This window comes from Drosophila hydei, unplaced genomic scaffold (assembly GCF_003285905.1).
Source record: "Drosophila hydei strain 15085-1641.00,03,60 unplaced genomic scaffold, DhydRS2 tig00000453-arrow-arrow-pilon, whole genome shotgun sequence".
NCBI lineage: Eukaryota > Metazoa > Arthropoda > Insecta > Diptera > Drosophilidae > Drosophila > Drosophila hydei.
Window position 1 is genome coordinate 153192 of NW_022045735.1, and position 23818 is coordinate 177009.

General features: G+C 39.1%; 2 protein-coding genes across 7 annotated transcripts; one reads left to right on the forward strand and one right to left on the reverse strand.

The window, feature by feature from the left end:
* Positions 1–199: 199 nt before the first annotated feature.
* On the reverse strand, positions 200–2049 carry LOC111598273 (serine protease snake-like). 2 transcript variants are annotated; one of them, XR_003944249.1, is made up of 5 exons: positions 1974–2049; positions 1634–1877; positions 1373–1576; positions 390–1310; positions 200–304 (listed from the first exon to the last, which is right to left on the reverse strand). XR_003944249.1 is itself a non-coding variant. In XM_030224281.1 (3 exons), the coding sequence occupies exons 1-3, from the start codon at positions 1695–1697 to the stop codon at positions 520–522; spliced, it is 1059 nt and encodes a 352-aa protein (XP_030080141.1). In that variant the 5' UTR covers positions 1698–2023; the 3' UTR covers positions 384–519. The 2 variants fall into 2 exon arrangements, 1 of the variants encoding a protein (XP_030080141.1); XM_030224281.1 differs by lacking the exon at positions 200–304 and having other exon boundaries at positions 384–1310; positions 1634–2023.
* A 278-nt stretch (positions 2050–2327) lies between these two features.
* On the forward strand, positions 2328–22757 carry LOC111598308. Of its 5 annotated transcripts, none has more exons than XM_023313498.2 (9): positions 2328–2456; positions 16889–17654; positions 17712–17831; positions 18111–18191; positions 19458–19566; positions 19630–19889; positions 20221–20277; positions 21524–21788; positions 21857–22756. In XM_023313498.2, exons 2-9 carry the CDS (start codon positions 17018–17020, stop codon positions 22434–22436), a joined length of 2109 nt encoding a protein of 702 aa, XP_023169266.2. In that variant the 5' UTR covers positions 2328–2456; positions 16889–17017; the 3' UTR covers positions 22437–22756. The 5 variants fall into 5 exon arrangements, with proteins under 5 accessions (XP_023169266.2, XP_030080145.1, XP_030080146.1 ...); XM_030224285.1 differs by lacking the exon at positions 2328–2456 and adding an exon at positions 3633–3671; XM_030224286.1 differs by lacking the exons at positions 2328–2456; positions 20221–20277 and adding an exon at positions 3633–3671 and having other exon boundaries at positions 21857–22757.
* The last annotated feature ends 1061 nt before the right edge of the window (positions 22758–23818 follow it).

The window sequence follows — 23818 nt, forward strand, 5'->3', positions numbered from 1 at the left end:
CTATTAAATATGAATTTATTTATGATATTCTATTTTATTTTATTTTATTTTTTGATTCGATTATCATGTATATAAATATGTATTTTATATTTATTTATATTTTTAGAATTCTCTAATTTATTTATTGTTAATATTCCAGAAATGAATTAAAAAATTAAAAGTATTTTTTGAGTATATTTATTTGTTTATGTAAGTGTGTATATAGTCAGTGCCTAGAGTGTATTTTCACGGTTTTCCACCGAATTTTCCTGAAGCCTACTTTCGGGTGCTTCCAAATATATCCAAAGTATGCTTTACAAAAAATCTGAAAAATAAAAAAATTAGATATTCATATATAATATAAAAAAAATAAATTCTGAATAACTACAAATCAAAGTGGAGTGGATTACCGTAAGTAAATTCATATTTAATTAACAATTGCCCAAGGCAGCTCACGATGTAATTTGAATAATTGATGATGAGGCATGTGATTGGATTCGATTCCGGCTTACTGAATATGGGAGGCAGCTGTGGCCTTCCTCAGAAGAAAATACTCGGATCGAAATGGGAATCCACTATCTGCACTTCGGGTTCGGGCCAAACAACGCTCTCAATCCAGTCGAGGTGGCTGGACACGCGCGTATAGATGCTGGGCGGTCCGGTGGCACAGCCGTGACCTAGCGACGTGACGCCCACCACATACCATGTCAAATCGGATCTCATGAGCAGCGGGCCACCGGAATCACCCTGGCAGGTGTCGCCCTTGCCTTTGGTGTCGCCTGCACAGAGCTGACTGGCAGCCAAGCCCTCGGCGAGCAGTTCGCGTGTGTAGTAGTCTTGGCACAGGTCGTCGCTGATGTGCTGCAGATCGACCTTGAGCAGCTGCGAGGAGGAGAGACCCGTGAAGCTGATCTGTCCGTAGCCAACGGCTGTTAGCTCCTTCTCTGCCAGTTTCGCATGCTGCCACAGGCAGACGGGAACCAAGCTTGGCGGCGCATCCATTTCCAGCTCCAGCAGCGCGATGTCGTTGTAGGCGGTTTTCTCATCGTAAGCGGGATGCATAAATATGCGCCGGATTTGATTATCGACGCCCATGCCCATGGTTAGATTGTCACCGCCCAGTCGCACCGTTACGGGCACCTGTCCGCCAAAGTCGATGCAGTGCGCCGCTGTGAGCACAAACTTGGATGCTATGAGACTGCCCCCGCAGCGATAGTGAATGCTTTCATCGAAGCTCGAGCGCCAGCCGAGGGCGACCATGAAGGGAAACTCTCGGTATTCAGTGGGTGTGCCATCCGAAACACTGGGACGGGTACGAGCGTAATCGCAACCTGTAAAGCATGACTTTTTGACTGTGAGTCACTGGTTGTCGATGTATCTATTTGAAATGCACCTTTAACTCTGGTTCGTGTAACAGGGGTCGGACACCATACGTACTGTTTGGAATTCTTAAAATAACAGTTCATGGGTATTGGGTGCCTTGAGGTGGCGGGGCAATCCTCCAGTAATTTACAGCTACCTGTCGTCACTTGATATTTATCCACAAAGCATCTGTAAAAGATTGCCTCGGGAGAGATAACGCGCTGCGTCTCAGCCACTGGCAAAGGAAGGATATTCAAAATTAAAATGGAACTTTTAAGCAAGTTTAGCTTACCTGCTGCGCCACTAGGTGTCGCTATCGCGAGGCCCAATAGGAAAAGAAACGATCCGTCGTCCATTTTTTTCCTTTTTTGTCGGTATTAGCTTTGTTTGCTGCAGCGTCTTTTGTTGTTTACCAACTGGGAAGAGAAACCAGCAAGTTTACCCGTTTTGAACAAATCACATTCTCATTGCTTTTGCGTGTCATGTCTCTGATTTAATTATTGTTGTTTGTGTGCTTCATAATAAGACTTTACCTACTAGTGATGTTCAATAATATTTACTTGAAAGTTCAGCGATTCGTGACCGGTTTTTTGTTAAGAGCAGTTATTAATTGAATACATAAAATATCTTACATTGAAGCTAGATGCTGGTTATTTCGCGCAAAATCTTTTTAGCGCCATCTGTTGTTACTTTCGTGCTTACTTATTTTGAATAGACTATCGATTATTTTAACTTTGGCGCCTTTTCTTATGAAAGCTTTTTATATTTGCCAATCAGATCACATATTTTTTTTAAAACAACAAAATTTAAAATAATTTGATTTGTTTGTTAGGCAAATGTAATTTATATATTAAACAGTATTATAAATATGCCGCAAACTAGTTGCGAAAGCTATGGCATCGATACTTACTCGATATATTGCGTTATGACTATCGATATAGCAGCACGGCCGCTAATGCCAACGACAATTTAGTTGAAAACAATTCATTGAACGAATTGGACGTGGAGCGTGTTGCGCGAGCTTTTGTTTTGTATTCGACTCGCAGCCGGCATTTTACGCGCGTACTCCGTATATTTACATTGTAAGCGACGCGCGCAACAGGACGTAAACAACGGTAAAAATTTATTAAAAATAGACGCGCGTGCATGCGTAATTTAATACCCAAACACACACACAGCCACAGGGAGATGGGACAAGAATCGTGTGTGCGTGCTGTTTATATACTTGGTGTTTTTTTGTTGTTTTTTTTGGTTTTAGTGCAATTTTTCCAAGTGTACTTGTCTATCCATCTACTTGTGGCTGCGTGTGTATTCTCGTGCACTAAACAATTGTTCCAATTTGAATAGCGATCTCTGAAGGTAAACCAGCTGCTCGTTTAGCTGGTTTTTTAGCTGTGACTTTTAGCTGTTTATTGTTTTTTTTTTTTTTAACGACAACAAAATATACAAATAATTCAAGTGCAACCCTTTTTTTAATATTTGTTGACGTCATTTGCGCAATAATTGTATAGTTAATGAATCATCTTTTCTAATGCTGCTCTCGCTCTCTGAAATCTCACGAACTGTCGATTAGTTTTTTTTTGTTGCCATATAAAATTCTCGATCAAGTTCAATGCTGTTGGCCATGACGTCATCTGAGTGAAACTTTTTGTCATGAGCTCATTGGCTAAATTCTGAATACAATTCAAACTTGCTTATGACTAAAGTTACAAGCGATGTTTCCGGCACATTAACAAACAATAATAATAACAAGAACAACAACAACAACATGTAGTAGTTGTAGTAGAATAAGAACAATTTGTAACCACAGCGATCGATTTTGAGGCACAGCCGTCCGTCGCTCTTATCAGTTGATAATGAGAAATTGCTCAAGGCACACGATAAGATAAGATACAAATATGTAGATAAAAACATTCACACACACATGCTGTAATATATTGTGACATTTCGTATACCCTGTATTTACATAGCAATATGGAGCATGCCAATGTTGCAATCTTCTCATAGAACTTTAAAGATTTACACATACAGTTTTCAAGCCATTGCTAGTTACAGTTATAAAGTGACTGTAAACACAAGGCCATAGACTATGTGCGCTGCATCAGCTTTTATTAGCTTCGATACGCTCCCGCCTCGCATGTACAGTTTGCGAGTCACCGCTGGTCACAGTTTGAGAGTGATTGATAAACTTATATTTTCTATTCATATTTTGCGCAGAGTACAAATTGAACAAGCTTCAGCTAGAAAAAAAACCTGTTGAAAAAAAAACAAGAAAAATAATAAAAAAAACTACAAAAAAGAAGAACAACAATTAGCAGCAGCAGCAACAGGTGAGTGTAAAAGCGGGCTATTATTTTTATTTTTTGAGTGTCAAGCTGCTGGTATGTGGTGCGGTGTGAGGTAGGTTGGCAGTCGCCCACAATTGACTGTACTTTCACTTGAAGTAACGGTAATATTTTTGCTAGTTTATCGTTGCTAAAAACGCTACCAAATCGCGCGCGTTTTAAACGCTGCAAGACATCGGATCAGAGATACATATAAATAAAATGTATATGATTCTGCTATATGTATATATGTATATATGTATATGTATATAAAATTAACTTTTGGCCGTTGCACTTCATCCAAACCGCAAGGGGACTAAAAACGCTAGCGTTTTTAAACGCCTCGCTTAAAGTGAATTCTGAACGGAAATCCAAACGACTTCGATATAAACAAATGTATATATTATAAATGCAAGTAGTTGTGTGCATTAATTTGTATACAAATTTTGACCTGCATTTCAAATTTTGAACAAGGTCTTTTTTTTTGGATGGTTTTCATGGAGCGAACGAGCGAGAAAATGATCTCATTTTGCAAGCAATTTAAGCTAAAAATTTGCGCAAATCAAGAGAGGGAGAAAGACAGCGAGAGGGAGAGAGAGAAACATAAATTAAATTGTTTGTTTAACACGAATGTCGATTTACAGCCGAAATATTGATCCATTAACGTTCAACAGATATATATATATATATAGGTATATATATTTCTAAAAAAAATATATATATATATATATATAATCTTTTGTATATTATTTATTTGTTATTATTATTAATTTATATTAGAAAAATAAATATAATAAAAAAAACGAAATAAGTAAATAAACAATAAATCAATAAATGATACAAAAAAAATTTAATTAAATAATCTAAAATTAAAAAATAAAATAAAGTAAACAAATAAATAAATACAAAAAATGTAATTAACAAATAATATGAAATCAAATAAAATATTCAATGTATTCAAAAAAAAAAGTAAAACAATAAAAAAATTGTAAACTTATTATGAATTTATTTTCTAAACAAAAGTTTTCTTTTTTTATAAATAATAATAATAAAAATGTTTAATATATTAGGAATATTTGATCCTTATTTTTTATTCTAACAGACTTTTACTTAAGTCAATGAAAATTGACTGCAAATTGAATGTGAAGTTGAGAAGTCGCTGGTGAAGCGTGAGACATGAAAGTTGACTTAGATTGAAAAGAAGCAAATTGAAATGAAAGAGAGTAGCAGAAAGTCAAGCAAAAAGAAAGTGATTGCGAATAAAGCAATCGAAAAGAAGTAAAATAAGTAAGAGAAATAAATGAAATAAAGGAAATAAATGAAATAGATCCCAAAGCCAACTCGAGCAAGGCTGCGAGCTGCCTGCTATTTGAATCAAATTGATTTCTGCTCACGAGTTTTCACTGTACAGTGAGGCGTCTCATAGATATTACTGAATATGCATGTATATATATATATATATATATATAATGTATATATATATCTATATCTGTATCAAGTACTCTCGAAATATTCTCTTTGATTTTGTACGCGGAATATGTTTCTTTTCTTTCACATATGAATTTCCGTCTACACCTTTAGACGTATATTTTGAAACACATTTCATTTGATTTTACTTTTTGGTTTTGTTTTTTTGCTTTGGGCCATCTGCGGTTCATTCAACTTGAGCGCTTTTGGCCAATTGCGTTGGCTTTGCTTTTAAAAATAATTTCAATTGTTTAGTCTTTCGTACATTTAGTTTTCTTCTAAGGAAAAGACAAGAGTCAATTAGTTTTGGTACATGGATAAGGGTATATATATATATAAATATGTATATATATATATATATATATATATATATGAGCTCTTCAGAATTGTTGACAAATTCAGTTTAATAATAATAAAAACGCAAAGGCATAGTGTTCATTAAAATAGTACTGCTGCATCACACCAAATAAAAAACAAAACAAATATTAAAAAAAAAATAAAAATAAAAAAAAAATGTTTAAAAATTCAGTTACTTTTGGCCAAATTCATTTGCTTTAGATTTGGTTTGATTTTAGAGATATCAGCCGTTCATAGAAATGGTGTACTATCTATAAGCAGTTGAAAAAAAAAATATATATAAAAAACAATAATAAATTAAAAAGTAGGTGGAATTAATTATGTTTTTTTTTTTTAAATAAACATCTTCAGCAATTTTGGAGCTGCAGGCGCAAGACTCCTATAATTTTTTTTTATATATTTTTATTAAGAAAAAAAGTTTAGTTTGTTTTTGAGTCAGTGTACGGGTATTATGCAGTCAGTGGGACTCAGCTTGTTTGCTTTTTATTTTCGCCTGTTGGCGCTTTGGCTGAAGTTTCCTTCGTGTTTTTTATTTTACATGTTTTGTGGGTCGGGAGGGCATGCGTGAGCTGCAATTACTGTAAATTGATATGGAATATATATAATGCATATATGTGGCATGTGTGTGTAAGTGTAACCTCATTCGCGTGGCGACAATCAAATGCAATTTGAGATTAGCGGCACAAAGGGGCCTCTGGCTCAAGGTTCGGTGAACCGGGGAGCGGAACTGGAACTGGAACTGGAGCTGGCACTGCCACTGGCACTGGGCAAAGAGCGTTGAAAGTTGTTATGGCATTAGAATTAAATTATTAGCTTAAAGAAAGAGCGTTGAGTAAGCGGCAAACGTGAGCTTGATTGAGCTCGGCCTCCTGCTTAGCGTTTGCTCATATGGAATCAGGCTAAGTCAAGTTTTGACAAGCTATAAATAGAAATGCAAGTTGGATGGATTCATTCATTTCCACTTTGACCAATTATAGGGCTAAAAACTACTACAAATTCAGCAATACCAAATTGGGTCCCATTTCGTAATTAAGTGGGTCATAATATGACCCGCCCACACCCTGCAATGTGCAATGCTGACTAGCGACTAGAAAGGGAAAGTCATATCCAAGAATGCCCTATTAGTTCGCTGCGACGGGGTGGGTTGGTGGTTGCCATGGCCGGCAATGTGGCCCAGTTTGTTGTGGTCATAAAACTGTCAGTTCGACGGTTCGCTACGTCGTCTTACGTCTTGATTTATGCTGCAGAGCCCCAACTGTGTGAAACAAGTAAACGCATTGCAAACACGCCTAATCGACTGTCTAATACTCGTTCAAGAGACAAAACTAGACGCATTTACCATCTACTTTAGAGTTCTATACGGCCCAGCTCCACAGCTCTGACAGTTCCGTGCTTTTACTATCCAGAACTGCTATATACGAGTCTATATATATTCAGCGCAATTTTTGCCACAGATCCAATATACTCTTTTCACAGTAAGGTGAGCGAGCATTTAAACGCATCGCGCATCGCATGCACGAAGCCCATCAGGCAAGCTCTGCAGACCTATGACTAGGGCTGGGTGTGAGTGGAGCTGTCGGCTAACTTCCAAGACACTTAAAGTGCGAACAAGCGAAAGCCCCGTTAGTCGAATACCCTATTCATTTGCTAAAGTGCAAGTCGGAGAGCTCGATTGACTCATGAATTGCTCATAAATTGTGAAACATATTTAACAGATAAGATAAATGTTGCCTTCTATATATTTATATATATATATAGATATGATGTATATAGCATGTAGCATAGTTCTTAAAGTGAATGAATTCGTTTATATTCGCAGCTGATATCATCGAAAAACCTTCTTTTGCATTGACTTGACTAAAACTGTGGAAAGTAGATAAGTTTTATTTCTATTCTATTAAAATCTATGATTTGCGGTTTATATATTGTGATACATGGTCTATATATTATGATCCATGATCCACATATTGGGATCTATAGTCTGTATATTATGATCTATCATCTATCATCTATGATCTATGATCTATGATCTATGATCTATGATCTATGATCTATGATCTATGATCTGTGATCTATGATCTATGATCTGTGATCTATGATCTATGATCTATGATCTATGATCTGTGATCTATGATCTATGATCTATGATCTACGATCTATGATCTATGATCTATGATCTATGATCTATGATCTGTGATCTATGATCTACGATCTATGATCTATGATCTATGATCAATGATCTATGATCTATGATCTATGATTTATGATCTATGATCTATGATCTATGATCTATGACATATGATCTATGTTTTATGATTTATGATTTATGATCTATGATCTATGATCTATGATCTATGATTTATGATCTATGATCTATGATCTATGATCTATGATCTACGATCTATATATTATGATTTATATTAACACATTTTTTTACCCACTTTAAAGTCTGAGAACTGAGTAGAAAACGAACCCATTTAAGAGTTTCTCTTTATCTCTCTCTTTCCCTCTTTCGCTCTCGCTCTCTTCATCTGTGACATCACTTTTGGAAAGGGTATTTGTTATTCGACCATAGCCTATGCCGCTGCCAAGAGGGCAGTTATTTAAGGGCGGGTAGTTAGGGGGCGGTCGTCGTGCAATTAGCTCTCAAGTGAGGCCCACGCAATGTGTGTCAAATTCCTATGGGCAACGAGTGAAAAGTGTTAAGTGAATGGGGAGCGCGGGAGCAATGGGCCCAGAGGGCCCCAATAACTGCATTCAACGCAGTTTTTATTGATCCGCTCCATGTAATCATTGATATGAACGCTGGCCATCTGTGCAGATGACGCATTCGCTAAGCATTTCGTGACGAAATATTCGAACTAGAATCCAAAAACTAAACACAACACGCAATCTGTGCCATCCAATGTCCAGAGCAGCCAATTATAATGTTCTCTATCTTCATCATCATCGCCATCATCTGGAACGCATCTGATCAGTCGCCCACTCAACTCGTTTTGTGTCAAGTTTTTGTTTGGCTTTGGGCACCAAATTTATAACTAAAGCAAAATAAAATCGAGAAGATAAAAATCCCATCGAGTTCCATCTGCGCCTCATTTTCAACTGAATCGAGTCAATTTGGCGTAGCAAAAACTGAAAGCAAATGTATCTAAATGGAACGGAAACTATCTTTCGGAGGTGTCTGACGAAAGAAATATATATATATATAAGTATATATATCGTATATATAAAACATATATCTATAACCGCTTGGCTATCCAAGCAGCTCGTCTATTTGGCACGTTTTCGGGTTTTGCGCAAGAATTTATCAAACGTATCTCTAGACAGACTGTCGACCCAGAGATCTGATATGCGATTCATATATTTTAATATCGTAAATGGGCAACAAGTTTGAAATGTCTAGAAAAGCTGCATTAGGATGCAGAGAACTTCATGTATTGAATACCGTGAATGGATGACAAGGTTAAACTGTTTAGAAAACTCTACAAAAGCTAAGATCTTAAATAGAATATCGTAAAGGGATGGCAAGGATAATCTCAACTAACATTGCATGCAGCAGGAGGCTCATATATTGAATATCGTAAATGGGTAACCATATAAATCAGAATGTCTATGTTGACCGTAAATGTTGACCGTAAATGTTGACCGTAAATGGTCAACTTTTGTTGAATGACGAAATATCGTAAATGGAAATAATGCTACAAAAAGTACATTAAAGTGCTGAAAGATCTGAATGTCGTAAATGGGCAGCAAAGGTAGTTGGAAACAGCTAGAATATGCACAAAGATCTTAACATATTCAATGTCGTAAATGGGCAGCAGGAATAAAAGGAAACTGCATTAGGCATGAGAAATGGCATTCCATATTGAATATCGTAAATTGGCATTAAGATACAGAATGATCTGTGTGTATTTAATATCGTATACGATTAAAAGCGATAGTCAACAACTGCCAGTGGCTACAGAAACATCTTCACACAGTGAATATCGTAAATACGGTATGGTCTTCAAATATTGAATATCGTATTTGGGCCAGAAATACAGTCTGATACTGCATTAAGATATGTGCATGGAATATCGTAAACGATCAAGAAATAACTTCACACAGTGAATACCGTAAGTGAGCCACAAGTTTTACTTCTAAGAAATGGTTTTTAATTAGCATCAGAAAACGCTAAATTTAAATACGATTTTTATTTTTGCACAGTGTACTCACAATTGAGAACTGTACTTTGGTCTTTAAAGCAAATTATATCAATTTATTATAGTTTGAATTTGACTTGACTTGACTTGGAAAGAGGAGGGCGAAGAAGGGGCCGAGCGACCTTTGTTTTTGCCAAATTGCCCGTGAACCCTTGACTGCGAATCGCAATTGAATTTTGAATCGAGGAAGCGGGCGAATTGGGGCATTCATGAATCTGGGAGCACGTACTCAGACCCGGTTAATTGAATCATTTGACGTTTGGGGCGCCACGTAGTGTGCGATATGCAAATGTGAATAACTATTCAAATCGTTATTCTAGCTGCTTTTCAAGTACATTTTCGTCAGCGGAATCGAATCGAATCAGAGTCAAGAATAAACAGCTGACCACGCTGCCCAAACCCCAACGCCATCTTATGAAGTGCCCCAGCAATGTCGATGACAATGATGCTGATGCTGACGATGACGACAGCGCCACTCAAATTAAATTGAGGCTCAGTTCTTGCTCATATTTGATCACTAAAGCTCGCTTCCAGCGTGTTCTCGTTTTATTTATTTATCTTTTTTTTTTGGCATTTTCTAAAATGTTTTTTATCAGCAAAACAAGCTGCAAATGTATGCGCTGGATTGCTCTGACTGCTCTCGCTCATGAACTGAAAGCGGGTATACTGGCTCTCTAGACAGTTCAGATTGGATATAGATATATATTGAACAGATTGAACTAAGAAGTTTCCACTTGGGATCTTTATGATCTTTGACTTGATTTCTTGATCAACAGATCGCTGCATTACTTGATCACTTGATCACCTGATCGCTTGATCTCTGCATCACTTCATCACTTGATCACTTCATCACTTGATCACTTGTTCACATGTTCACCCGATCACTTGATCTCTATAGACTCTGTAGACCTGTCAATGATGTACTTTTTTTGAACTGTTTAGCGAGTATTAAGCAGTTGGAGCCTTCCTGTTATCTAGAACTGAGGCATTCCAGCTTAAATTTTGTTTGCATTTGCTTTAGCATAAGCAGCTTAACTGAATATCTCAAAAACTAAAGTCTTCCTTTCAGATGAGTAATAAGCTGTGCGAAAGCTGAATTAAGACTCAGAACTTGAATTTATTAAGCAGCAATTTACATTAGTTAGCACAAAGAAATGATTTATCTAACATCGAACATGGTTATCTGACGTCATATGAATCGATAAACGAGAACTCAAAGATTGCTCATAAAATGGAAAACTTTATTTAGCTATCGTTGTTTATTGTGTGTATAGATGGAGAGATATCTATCTAGATATTCTTTATATTTATATATATAGTAAGATATTGAGATATTCTATCTATATATAGCCTTTTCGATCTTAGCATTGCTGAAACTGCTAGAAAATATCAAAGTTTTCGACCGATTCTCACTCTATGCTCAGAACGATCTATGCCTAGTTTCATGATACTAAAAACATGTTTGAAGTACAAGTTTTTGGAGGTTGTTCCAGCGCGAGGTTTTTAAATAAGTTTTTAATGTGATATAAAATAAAAGTTTGAGCAACAATGTCGAGCGTTGAGAACGACCTTCAAAGAGCGCAGTCAACACTTGAAGTGGAAAGATATTACGAATCTTTCGCAGGCTAAAAACTGTGAGGAACTGTGCTAACCCGACTGCTCAATGCTCGTTCAGCTGCTAAGCAGCTGAGACTGAACTATATATATATATATGATATATGTGAGCACAGCTGACAGCCCATATACCCCTTTGCTTAACGCTGTGAGCGAGCATTGAAAGGTTTTGCGCTGAGCCAACTAATTGCTGCATTATTTGAGTTGATTTGCTTAGTGTAATTAGACAACGAGGCGAACGTGTGATGAATTTAAATATTTCTAGCCGATTTCTGGTCACACAGAGACCTATATACACATATATATCTATATATGTTTCATGGGGCACACACTGTAATCATAGTGGCTATTGAAGGCAGCAGCTAATGAGTCACGTCTGTGGGGCCAGGCGTTGAGCTCGATTGAACTTTTTATGGGTAATTAACAGTTGCTAGTTGTTGTTGCTAGTTGTTGTTGTTGTTGTTGTTGTGGACAAGCACAAAACAAGCGATAAGAGCCGAGCGCCGCTTTGTGGCACAGGAAGACGCAAGCCAGATCATTTGGGGGCCAGCGCAAATCATGTGGGTGGTCAGCTACAGTAAGAACTCGCTATGAGCGAGCGAGCAAGGCGCCATCTGGCTAGCTGATTGAGCAAGTGAGTGTGGCCCCTTTGCTAGCCATTATATATATATATATCGCCTATATATATATATAAATATACGTATATATAGCCTGTCTGTGAGCCGGACGCACATTCATATTGCGTGTGTCTCATCCACTAGTTGCACAATTATTTATTATTGTTTTTGTTGTTGTTGTTGTTTGTTTATCTCTCTCGTTATTGTCTTCATTGTGAACTGAAATAGAAAACTGTTCGTCGTATGCTTGAAACTTAATTTGTTTGTTTATAAATATTTTCGATAGCTCCGCAACTAGCTGAGCACTGAATGAATTTTAATGTTCTTCATTTCGCATTTTGCATTCCTCGAACGAATTTCAGATGTCGAATCAATTTGGCGAAGTCAATGCCGGCCAGAGTATGTTCTAGTCGTGCATGCTCACCTGACCACCATTAGCTCGAAAACAACGCTTCATTTGAATATACTTTTTATGTGTGATAAGCAAATGTCGCAGTTCGTTTGTTTGCTATTCATGAATCATTTATTATTTTGTGTTTCCTAAAGTTCTTTGTTTCAAAGTTACTTTGACTTTTTGACCTTGTGACTTGGACTTCTCTTAGCCTTCGAGAAGAGCGATTTGAATCCATAAACGTATAACAGTCAACAATGTACTACAGAGCACAGCATAATGTCCAAATTAAGTTATCGATAACATGCACATGGCATTCACGTAGGAATTAACATGTTATCGTTTGCAATTGAGTTATCTAAATATTGTAAATAACATTATTTATCCATACTCACTTCAATCTCATCTCTATATAGCTTTGCTATGTTATCGATAACACGATTATAATTATTTAAACTCCATAATATGTACACATACTTATTAGCAAGCTATCGATAACATAATCGACCAATATTATGCACATTTGGAGAGCTTAAATAGATATTTGCATGTTATCGATAACTTAATTGCGCAATTATGCAACCTTTTATATGGCTATTATAATTTATATTATTTCATTACAAACGCAATTCAATCTCATATGAACATTTTTCGATTATAACACCCAAGAAATGTTATCGATAACACTATAATTCCCATTATATATAGATCATGTTTACACAACTTGATAATAGAATAACTTAATACACCTCGGAGTATGACGAGATATCTAACTTGGAATGACTAGACACATATCAGTTATATATGTCTAAGCCTAACTTCCATTTATCGATAATATTGCATTAGTCTAGTGGGCGTATTCAAATAGGCTGCCATCAGTCCAGTTTAGATCTCCTCGCCTCCACGCCATGCCCGATCTTTGATTGCCATCTCAGTCCTAAGTTGTTCAGCTGATTCGCCTTTCGTTTCGGCCTTTAGCTCTAGGCCAGATCAGCGCCCACAAGCAACAGGAAACCGCAACAAATAGGCGTCGAGATCTGAGTGTGTGTTTTGCTTGCCTCTTTTCTTGCCTCGCTGAGTGGATCTTGCGGTTTTTTCGGTTTTAGTTTAGATTTTCGCTGTGACTTTGGCAAAATCGCCCACTCGACCAGCCCGCAGCGAATTGTAGCAAATGCCGCTTGCATGGGGGCTGCTGCTGCTGCTGCTCTGTGGGCTAAACGCGTGGCAGTGACTGGCGATTGCAGCCCTGATCTCGGGATACCCTGTAAATAACACAGCTATCTAAAAAGTTTATGCTATTCTAGTATTTACGTAGTGGAAGGTGCCATTGTCATTGTCATTGTCATTGTCATTGTCATTGTCATTGTCATTGTCATTGTCATTGTCATTGTCATTGTCATTGTCATTGTCATTGTCATTGTCATTGTCATTGTCATTGTCATTGTCATTGTCATTGTCATTGTCATTGTCATTGTCATTGTCATTGTCATTGTCATTGTCATTGTCATTGTCATTGTCATTGTCATTGTCATTGTCATTGTCATTGTCATTGTCATTGTCATTGTCATTGTCATTGTCATTGTCATTGTCAAAGTCATTGTCATTGTCATTGTCATTGTCATTGTCATTGTCATTGTCATTGTCATTGTCATTGTCATTGTCATTGTCATTGTCATTGTCATTGTCATTGTCATTGTCATTGTCATTGTCATTGTCATTGTCATTAAGAAATTCATTAATAATTGTATTACTATCATCATCACTATGATCATTATCATCATTATTATCATTGCTATTAGTGCTTATATCAATCAATCAATTCATCTATTTATTAGTCTTCAAATAGTGCTGGCTCAAATGCCTTTTGGGTATTTGAACGCCACAAATATATTTATATTCTATTGTATTAGCGATTGTGTTGAAGTAGAATATTGTGACTAACTTTCTAGTATCGACTCTGATTAGACCATTTGAAATGCCACAGGGCAGGGTCTGCTTAGCCCGCATAACTTTTACTGGGTATAGCGGAAATGTAACTCTTACTCCATTTGGCAAGCCCCGCTCCAAATATGAAACGTAATGGGTCGCCGGTTAGGGAGCCAACACACGTGACTCCAACAAGCGGCAATGCGCTCACCCATAACTCCTTCTGAACCCTCTCCACCTGAGCCCTCGCCGTCGCCCTCGCCCTAATAGAATGTTGGCGTTACGCTTCGCCAAGCAGTTGGCATTGGAATTTCAATTTCATTTGGAAAGCCGTCGTCGTCAACAACGACAACGCCTCATAAGATCGGCGCACTATATGCATAACTAATGGAATGTTTGCTTTACCTTAAATGCTTCAGTTTGCTGTTGTCTCTGCTGCAACATCTTCTTCTTCTTCTTCGTATATAGATTACAAAATACGCGAACGGAAGTTAAGAAATGCATGGCACTGTGGAGGTTGGGCCAGCGGGTTGCCTTGGCTCGGCTATGTTGAGGGCTTGGCTTAGCTTGGCTTGGCTTGGCTTGGCCTGGCCTGGAATGCCCATTTGCAGTGCCTGTCAAACTGTGTGCACAGTATCTTCCTGCTTCTTCTTTTCTACTTCTGCTTAAATTGAAATTGCAGACGGCAAATTATTTCCGGCCATGAAATTCGAGTGCACCCTTTACAGTTTACACTTTCCTCTCGCTACCCGCCTTCTGCCTCCTGCCTCCTGCCTCCGCCTTCCGCTTGCGTCGTTTTTTGACATCAGCAGCTGCGCCAGGGGAGATGCTCTTTAATCTAATTAAGTGGGCTGGGACTCTAAACCCGACGAGCGTTCGTTCGGTCAATGACGATGATGACTTTGATGATAATGATCATAATGCAGCTTATGTCCCAAGCGTACCAGACGTACCAGACGTACCAGGCATAATGACCAAAGGGATCTGCTGTTCCAGTTGCCTTCACTAACTTTTTGGAATATACAAAAGCACTTCCAGCTCTCAATACATAAGATATTTTGTGTTGAATTTTAATGATATGAAAATCTAATATTGCTATCGATATCGATATCGATAACAATATATTATTGAGTTTCGCATAATTTCGATGTGTAAAAGTCTTTATAAATGGATTTTCAGCTCCAAATAAATATGCATTTAAATGATTAAATACATTTTAATATATTTGTGGCAAATCAAAAGAAAAGCTGAAGAGTTACAGACTTAGAAATGAACTATAATTGATATCGATTATGCAGCATTGTTCATAAAAATAGTAGTGCGACTGTGCACAACAAATTCAACTTTTCTTTTCTGCCTCTGCCCACAAAAATCAAGAAAAGATTGTCCTTCCAATAAGTGTCAATCAGTGAAAAATATAACCATTAATTACGAGAGAAATGCATTGGAAATCGGCTGTTCATAAAAATAGTAGTGTTGGCTGTAAGCAATAAAAAAATAAAATAAAATAAAATAAAATAAAAAAATAAATTGAATAATAAAATGAATACAAAAAAATTATACTGTTACTTTTCTTTATAACATTTACTTTTTTTTTACTTCTTATAGACAGCACTACTATTTCTATGAACAGCTCATTTTCAATGCATCTCCACAAAGAGCTAATGAATTGTGGTCGAGAGTAACGGGACTTATTCATTCTTATTCTTTGTATTTTCATACAATTCAATGGAAAAAGGAACGATTCACCTAATTTAGTTTGGCGCGGTGCAGCACTACTATTTTTGTGAACGCAACTGTTTATTCATATTAAATATAAATGAAGTATATTTAATTGTCTGCTAGCCAGCGTCATCTGTGCTTCCTTGCTTGGAATTTTGAATTGCGACTGTCTTGCAGATGGTTTTGGTTCATTCGCCTTTGGCTTTTCAGTTGACTTTGGCGCTGTGCGCAATGGACCTTCACTTCCCCGTCCCGTCTCGTTCCGTTCCGTTCCGTCCCATCTCATTGCGTTGCTTTGCTGCAAGCGACTTTTGTTTACCTTATGCAAATTTCTGTTGGCACGCATCATATGCCCTGCCCAAGCCCACCTCGCCCCCAGCCAGCAATCCAACCCCATTTCGTGTGGCCCAGCTAACGGGTTCAAAAAACTTTTGGTGACATTTGGCCGGATGGATGGCTGGACGGGGCAGGCAGGCTGTGCCTTTAATTGCTGGCAAAGTGTTGTAAGGGTGCCCAAGCGTTGCGCCCTCTTTGGCAGCCCAGCGGGGTTGTTAGTGTGTCTTGGGCTCACTTATGCACTTGGCGTAACAAAATTCTTATTGATTTTCTTGGCTTTTGCTTTTGGGTTTTTTCCCTTTCTGTATTTTTTTTTTTTTTTTGGCAAGAAGCAAGTCACTGGGTCGCCTGCCCAGGTGCTGGTGGTGGTTGCACTCTGCTCATGGGGCACGGAATTTATGACACCAATTATTATATGAATTCGAAATTTGTTTGGCGCGTTGCCAACGACGTGCAGACAGACAGACAGACAAGAAACCGGAGAATCGGATATGGAAATGTGAAATACAAATGCGAGCACACAAATACTTCTGTCTAAAAATATGTGCTTACTTATACAAACTTCCCGCTTTCGTACTTTCGTACTTTCAGGCAACACGCTGGGCTCTCTCAAGGCCGAGCCGAAAAAGGAAAAGGAGAAAAAAACACAAACACAAACACAAACAGAAACAGAAAATCCAATAAGAATAACAAGAGCTATCGCTAGGCGCATCGGGAAATATGTCAGGTCGCAGAAGTCAGACACAGATGGCGCCACCGCCGCCGCCGCCCAAGCCTAGCAAATCGCAGCCAAACGGCAATGGGGCGCTGCCGAATGGCAACAGCAACAGCAACAGCAGCAGCAGCAGCAACAACAACAACAACAGCGTATACAACAACAGTTACAACAGCAATAAAATTGTCGCAGCGGAAGGCAATTGGAGCCAACGTCAGAGCCTAGAGCAACAAAGTCAAATCAGCGCTCAGAACAGCAACGCTGCCCGCAGGAGTCAGACGCCGCCGCGCACGGAGCAGGTCGTGATGACGCCACGTGGCAAGACCGCCAACAGTACCGTTATACTGATCGAACGCAAGCTAGTCGATGAGATCAACGATCGCGTCCACGTCGCCGGCGGCGATCACACGGGCATCATCATCAACAAGGACACGGTGGCCGGCCAGAAGAGCGCCAGCAAAGCGGCCGCCCTCTCACTGGAGTTCCGGGTCTTTCTCGTCAGCGCCAACACGGGCAAGCATTCGCAGGAGTCGCGCACCCTGCGCTTCTGGTTCCGCGACTGGCTGACCAACGATGAGAAGCAGGCGCACATTGCCCAGGACTTCTTCAAGGAGCTAGTCAGTCCGCAGGACTTTCCCAGAGGTAAGGCAGAGCGAGTCATGCGACCTGCATATATACAGATGTTCGATCCCATTGCAGACTACGTCGGCTTCATCAAGAAGATAATGAAGCTGCTGCAGCATGGCTACACCGAGATACAGTCCATTGAGATTGAGCTGCGCATTTTGGAGGAGACATCGGCGCCGCCCTCACGTCCACGTAAGTTCTAGCTGAGATGGCTGTCCTGCTCTCTCTCTCTCTCTCTCTCTCTCTCTCTCTCTCTCTCTCTCTCTCTATCTCTTTTAGTTACTTCTGTTTAGTTTTTGGTTCTTTTACTATATCTTTATGGGTTCTTTTAGTATCTTTCTCTCTCACTATCTCTATATCTCTCTCTCTCTCTCTTCTGTTATCTCTGATATCTGGTGTCTTTATATGAATATATACATATCTATACGTACGTATGTATGCACGTATACTGGTTATATACATGGCGCACAGCGCGCGACGGCTACATCATCTATTGCTATGGAGACTGCAATCGCAAGTTCGAGGAGGCATTGCTCGCCCAGAAGAAAACAGGTGATGGCGACAATCTGATGAAGGCCATTTGGCTGGACATGTACACGGAGCAGCTGAGCGCGCGTCGCAAATGAGTTGCTGTCGGTGCCTCTGCCTCTGCCTCTGCCTCTGCCGCCGCTTTGAAATGCCAACTAATCCTCGCCAGCCACCAAAAACCAATTACTAAAAAACAACAACAAAACAAATGTCTTTTGTACATCATATTTTCTTGTCTCTTGTTCTTCTGTTACGTGTTCTTGTTGTTGCTGTTCTGTTTTCCCGTTCGTTCGTTCGTTCGTTTTACTAATGCACGCACAATTCAATCTATTATCAATTAAAAAGTAAAAAAAAATAGAGAAATATGAAACGCACTGAGTTTTAGTACAAAGAAAAACACACTCAACACAAATTTACAAATAAATGCGTCTAGTTCCTGTTAAACTGTACAAAACTGTCTCTCAAACTGTGTTTTCAAGCAGAGCTTAAACTCCTCTAGCAGTCGTCCTCCAACTGTTGCCCTTCTTGTCTAACTGTCGCTAGCCAACGGCCCTCAAGCTGTGGCGACTTACCGTTAAACTGTGTTTGCAAGCATTGCTTACGCTTTACTTGCAGTGCTCTTCAAACTTGTGTGCATATACATTGCCTTTGACTGTGTCAGTGGTATTAAAACTGTTACACTGCACATTAATGCGCATCAAACTGTGTGTGCATGCAATGCTTGCACTTTATTTGCAATGATCCTTAAACTGTTGTACGTATGGCACTGTCGTTCTGTTTACAAGCATTGCTTACGTTTTATCTACAATGACTATCAAACTGTTGTGCGTACGTACGTGCCTCTGGTGTTGAAACTGCTGTTGAACTACATTATAACGCTTCTCAAACTGTTTGCAAGCATTGTTTACGCTTTATTAGCAATGCTCCTCAAGCTATTGTGCGTACATTGCCCTTGGCACTAACTGTCACTTGCCAATGGCGCTCAAACTGTTACCAACTGCATTTGGGTGCATTGCCTTCAATAGTGGCAGGCAACGCCCCCTCCTGCCACATTCGCTCGCTCAAGCACTCAAGTGTCCAATTTGTCTGGTGGCTGCAATTAAGTTAACGCTCCATAAACGCAGCCAGCGTCGTGTGCTAACCCACGCCTAACCACGCCCATTGTAAATGTAGCGGCTGCCTGCCTGCCCGCCCGCCCCTAACTGAAATCTAACCATTAATGCTACACCAAAGAGCCATTGAGTTGATAAAATGTTTTAAAACTCTTCAATCTGTATTTTGTCTCGACAGTTTCACTGGAAGAATCACAATTTGAATCTCCACCGTTGACGCAGGAGAAGGTGCTGGAGCTAATTGAGCAGGCCTATCCAAATCCCGTTTCGCCCGAGGACTTGGCCAAGTAAGTCGCTCTCTCTCTGTTTGTATACCTCTGCCTCTGGCTAACCAAGCTTATGCATTGCAGGGACTACGGCTGGAGTGAACAGGATGTGCTGCTGGTCATACAATCGCTGCAGGAGCGCGGCCTCATCAAGTCGATGGAGTACAATGCGTACACGCGCATCCACCATGAGGACAAGGAAATCAAGGTGGTCAAACAGATGCCGACGATAGCCTCCAACAAGCAGCCAACGATTGCCATCATAACGGCGCAATACTGTGAGAAGCTCGCTGTGGACGCCATGTTGGAGAACAAGGAGACGTTTGTTCGCTATACCACAGTCGGTAGGTGGCGCCACATGCCAAGTGCACAGTGCCCGCAACGGAATGCGTTAATTCTTTCTCTCTCTCTCTTTCTCTCATATATCTTCCCCTCGTTGCTCTCTTGTACTCTAACCGTAACGGTTTACCAACCATCCACATGACAAAACAAAAAAAAAACGAATGTCGAATGCATTTTGAATATACAAAATTGTTTGCTTGCCCCTCCCTAAAAACGCCTGATACCGCAAAATTATTAATCAATTAATTAATTACTTTTCGAACGCAAAACCAATATATATATATATATATATAAATACCGATATATATATATATATATGTGTGTGTATAACAGATTCCGATCCCACTCTAACGAACTCACTCAGAAAATCCAATAAGAAACGCAGATTCGGTAAGCACCCAGTCGCCTACGATTTACATAGCCATTTAAATTTTAACTATGTTCATATGTAACCTCGTCTATTTATAGTACTAAACTAGGTTCAGGGTCAAGTTCACAACATGTCAATTAACCAAAGATCCATATGCACATACATAGCTGACTATATGAATGTATATAACGTGGTTTATGCTACTGACAATGTTATCAGTGTAAATATCATTAACGTTAGTCAAATATGTTAAATGAAAGTTGAATGCATTTAAAAAAAATCTTAAATTACATAATATTTTATTAATTTAACTAAAAAGTAATACTTTTGGTTTTTGTTTTATATTTAAATTAAAAAATTTGTAATATAATAGAAAGATCAAAAAAGAGCAACAAATAAATTAAGAAAATAAATTTTAAAAAAAATATATTTATAAAAAAAAAAATATTTGGAAAAAAAAATATTTGGAAAAAAAAAATAAATAAAATACTAGAAAAAAAAATCAAAACTAAATAAAAAAAATAAATAAATCTGAAAAAATATATATAAAAATAAAAAACTAAAATAAAACTGAGAAAACAAACTAAAAAAAATAAATAAAAAATACAAATTTAAAAAATAAAATAAATAAAAAACTAAAAATACAAAACAAATAATAATAATAATAGAAAATAATAGGAATAAAATAAAAATATTTAAAAAAATAATAATTAAAAATCTTATATCCATTTATTGAAATATTTTAATTATTTAAAGCCTATAAATTAGAAATCATATTTTTGATGTTGCTATTAACTAAAACTGTGAACTTGGCCTTGGACTTGTTTTTATTGTTGTTTGTCATTTGTCGTCAAAGTCACTTGTTATTTTGTTTGCTTTTATTGTTGCTGTTGCTGTTGTTAACGTAACGGTATTTTGGTTTTTGGCCTCAGCTCTGGGCTGGCTATAGATTAAAGTTGAACTCAAGTTTGGTTATTGTTATTGCTGTTGTTATTATTGTTATTGTTTAACCTATTCATTGTTGTCGTCACGCACATGAGCCACCACAGTCCAAAAACATTGTACAGCAAACAGTTCATAGCTTAATGGACATTCACCCACACAGTCACACGTCACACGTCACACGTCACACACAGGTGTGTGTGTGTGTAGATACACAGTTGCTCACATCTGGATGTATTCATGTTCCTGTCCTGTTAAGTCAGCACAGTGAAATTTGTGTTTAATGCCTGCGTTAATCGAGATCTGAATCCATCTGCTTCACAGGCGAATCGAATGTTTATACCTTGGGCAACATTGGAGCGCATCGGATAGTCAGCACCAAGCTGCCGTCGGCGGGCAGCACGCGGGAGGCGATGACGGCGACGGGCAATACGACAACCAGACTGCTGGGCACATTCCAAAAGGTTGACTATGTCTTCATTGTGGGCGTGGCTGGCGGAGTGCCACACTATACGGACTATAAGAAGCACGTGCGATTGGGCGATGTCGTCATTTCGTATGTGGACAAGCAGCGTGCTCTAATCAACAGGTGAGCTACCTCCCCCCACCCGCTCCTCACACACACAGCAAGACAATAACTCAAACCCCAATTTGCAGCAAGGAGAAACCATATGTGTATGTCTATAAGACCGGCGAGGATGCGAAGACGTATTTCCCAGTCAACGATTCGCTGCAACAGATCGCCGAGAGCCTGCAGGCCAATATGGAGCTGAAACGTCCGTGGGAAACGTACTTGAGGGACGCACAGCAATCGCTCGCCCAGAAGACGGAAAGTGACTTTGGCCGGCCGGACGGCAAGACGGATAAACTGTTCATGAACATTGGCAACAACGAGGTCATCGAGGTGGCCCATCCGATTGCCGCCGATGAGATCAATGGCGTGACGCGGCCGCGTCTGCATCTGGGTCCGATTGGCTCTGGCAGGGATCTGGTGCGAAATGATGATTTGCGCACAAAGTTCGCACGGAAATTTGGTCTGCTGGCAACCGATGTGGAGATGAGCAGCGTGCTGGACAGCATCATTGGCAATTGTCGGGAGAGCTTCATACTGGTTAAGGGCATCTCCGACTACAAGGACGGCATGTCCACGCGCAAATGGCAGAACTATGCCTCGCTCTCAGCCGCTGCAGTGGTGAAGTCCGTCATCTGCGGCATGGATGCGCCAACCAATGTCTAAGCGCACTGGCCATCAGTGACTCGGCAGATTCAACAAATGATTTTACCATTTCATATACATTTACATATACATATATGCATATATACATATATGTATGTATTTTTTTTATTATTATTATTATTATTTTGTAACTTTGTTTAGATCCTGCAATGTATTTATCAAAACGTTTTTCTTTTGTTCTCTGTACGTTATTAACCAAAGGCGGATCCCGGATTATTATCTGGCGGCCCCTATAAGTAGACCAAAATGTATGCGTTTTCCTAATACCCGATAAACATGCATATGTACAAGTAATATGTATTGAATGATTTCTTGTTATTTATTTGTTATGCTTTTGTACTACATACATATACATATATATTTATATACATATATATATATATATATAAATTATATGTTTTCCAGTCCTGTGGTGACTGAAAGTTAGGTTGAGAGGCGACTGTGCCTCTTATTGCTGGCCTCGGGCTCAGACAATGAAATAAGCCATTTAACGAGCAAATGACGGAGTGAATATTTATTTAAGCGGTTTACTGGAAGAACGCTTTTTAACCCTGCTTTTAATTGTTCTTTTTTGAATAATCGAAACAGTTAATTTTATTGGTTTTTCTTATTATATTCACTATTTTTAGTTTTACTTATATGACACCAATTTTTAGCATGTCCTATCAGTACGAGTTAAAACACGAGACTGATCTATATTTTTACAAATCATAGCCTCACCGGCGTAAGTAGAGTTGCTCTTGCCAGGGCTGTTCCTTAACTTGTCTAGCACCCGATAATAAGTGTTGAATAATACCTTATATTAAGTGTTATAAGCTAACTAAGTGTTATAAGTTAACTACCCCCCCCTCAAGTGTAAGGTCGTCCTCGACCGACCCAATTCCAGCGACGACTCCTCGCAAGTGCTTCGCGGACTTCTTTGCGTCGATGATCCACCAAAGAGTGAGGCCAATGCAGATTAAAGCACAGCATATGGCTCCTCTTTCGGAGTGCCGTACAACGACACATCATCAAAGTGCACCATTTCGGTTCCTTGGTCGCATATTAGCAGCGGTGACCAGCGAGTCGGTGCAGGTGTTCTCGAATGAAATCCGCAAGTCGTTCTCATTCACATTCAATACGGAGCAGTATGAGCAGCGTACTGATTCTTCGCTATCGCCGTTCAGCAGGCGCTTACTAAGCTTGCTCTTGCGCCTACGTATGTGGCGTCTGTTGAAGCTGTTGGTGCCCGACGTGGACGTGAGCCTTGGCATCGGATGATGCACACCAAAGTTGTGCAGCTGCAGCGACTTGAGTGTGGCTGGCGCCGTCGATGACTGGCCGTGCACGTGCCCGTGATGGCCGTGATGACTGTGTCCCACCACTCCAGCGATGCTATGAGC

Bases quoted from the DNA above. Each gene is read 5' to 3' on its own strand.
- LOC111598273 (XM_030224281.1), bottom strand. From the start codon at position 1,697: ATGGACGACGGATCGTTTCTTTTCCTATTGGGCCTCGCGATAGCGACA. The intron at 1,577-1,633 runs GTAAGCTAAACT...TTCCTTTGCCAG, and splicing joins GACACCTAGTGGCGCAGCAG to TGGCTGAGACGCAGCGCGTT. The intron at 1,311-1,372 runs GTGCATTTCAAA...CATGCTTTACAG, and splicing joins TACACGAACCAGAGTTAAAG to GTTGCGATTACGCTCGTACC.
- LOC111598308 (XM_023313498.2), top strand. From the start codon at position 17,018: ATGTCAGGTCGCAGAAGTCAGACACAGATGGCGCCACCGCCGCCGCCG. The intron at 17,655-17,711 runs GTAAGGCAGAGC...ATCCCATTGCAG, and splicing joins TCCGCAGGACTTTCCCAGAG to ACTACGTCGGCTTCATCAAG. The intron at 19,890-20,220 runs GTAGGTGGCGCC...TGTGTATAACAG, and splicing joins TGTTCGCTATACCACAGTCG to ATTCCGATCCCACTCTAACG.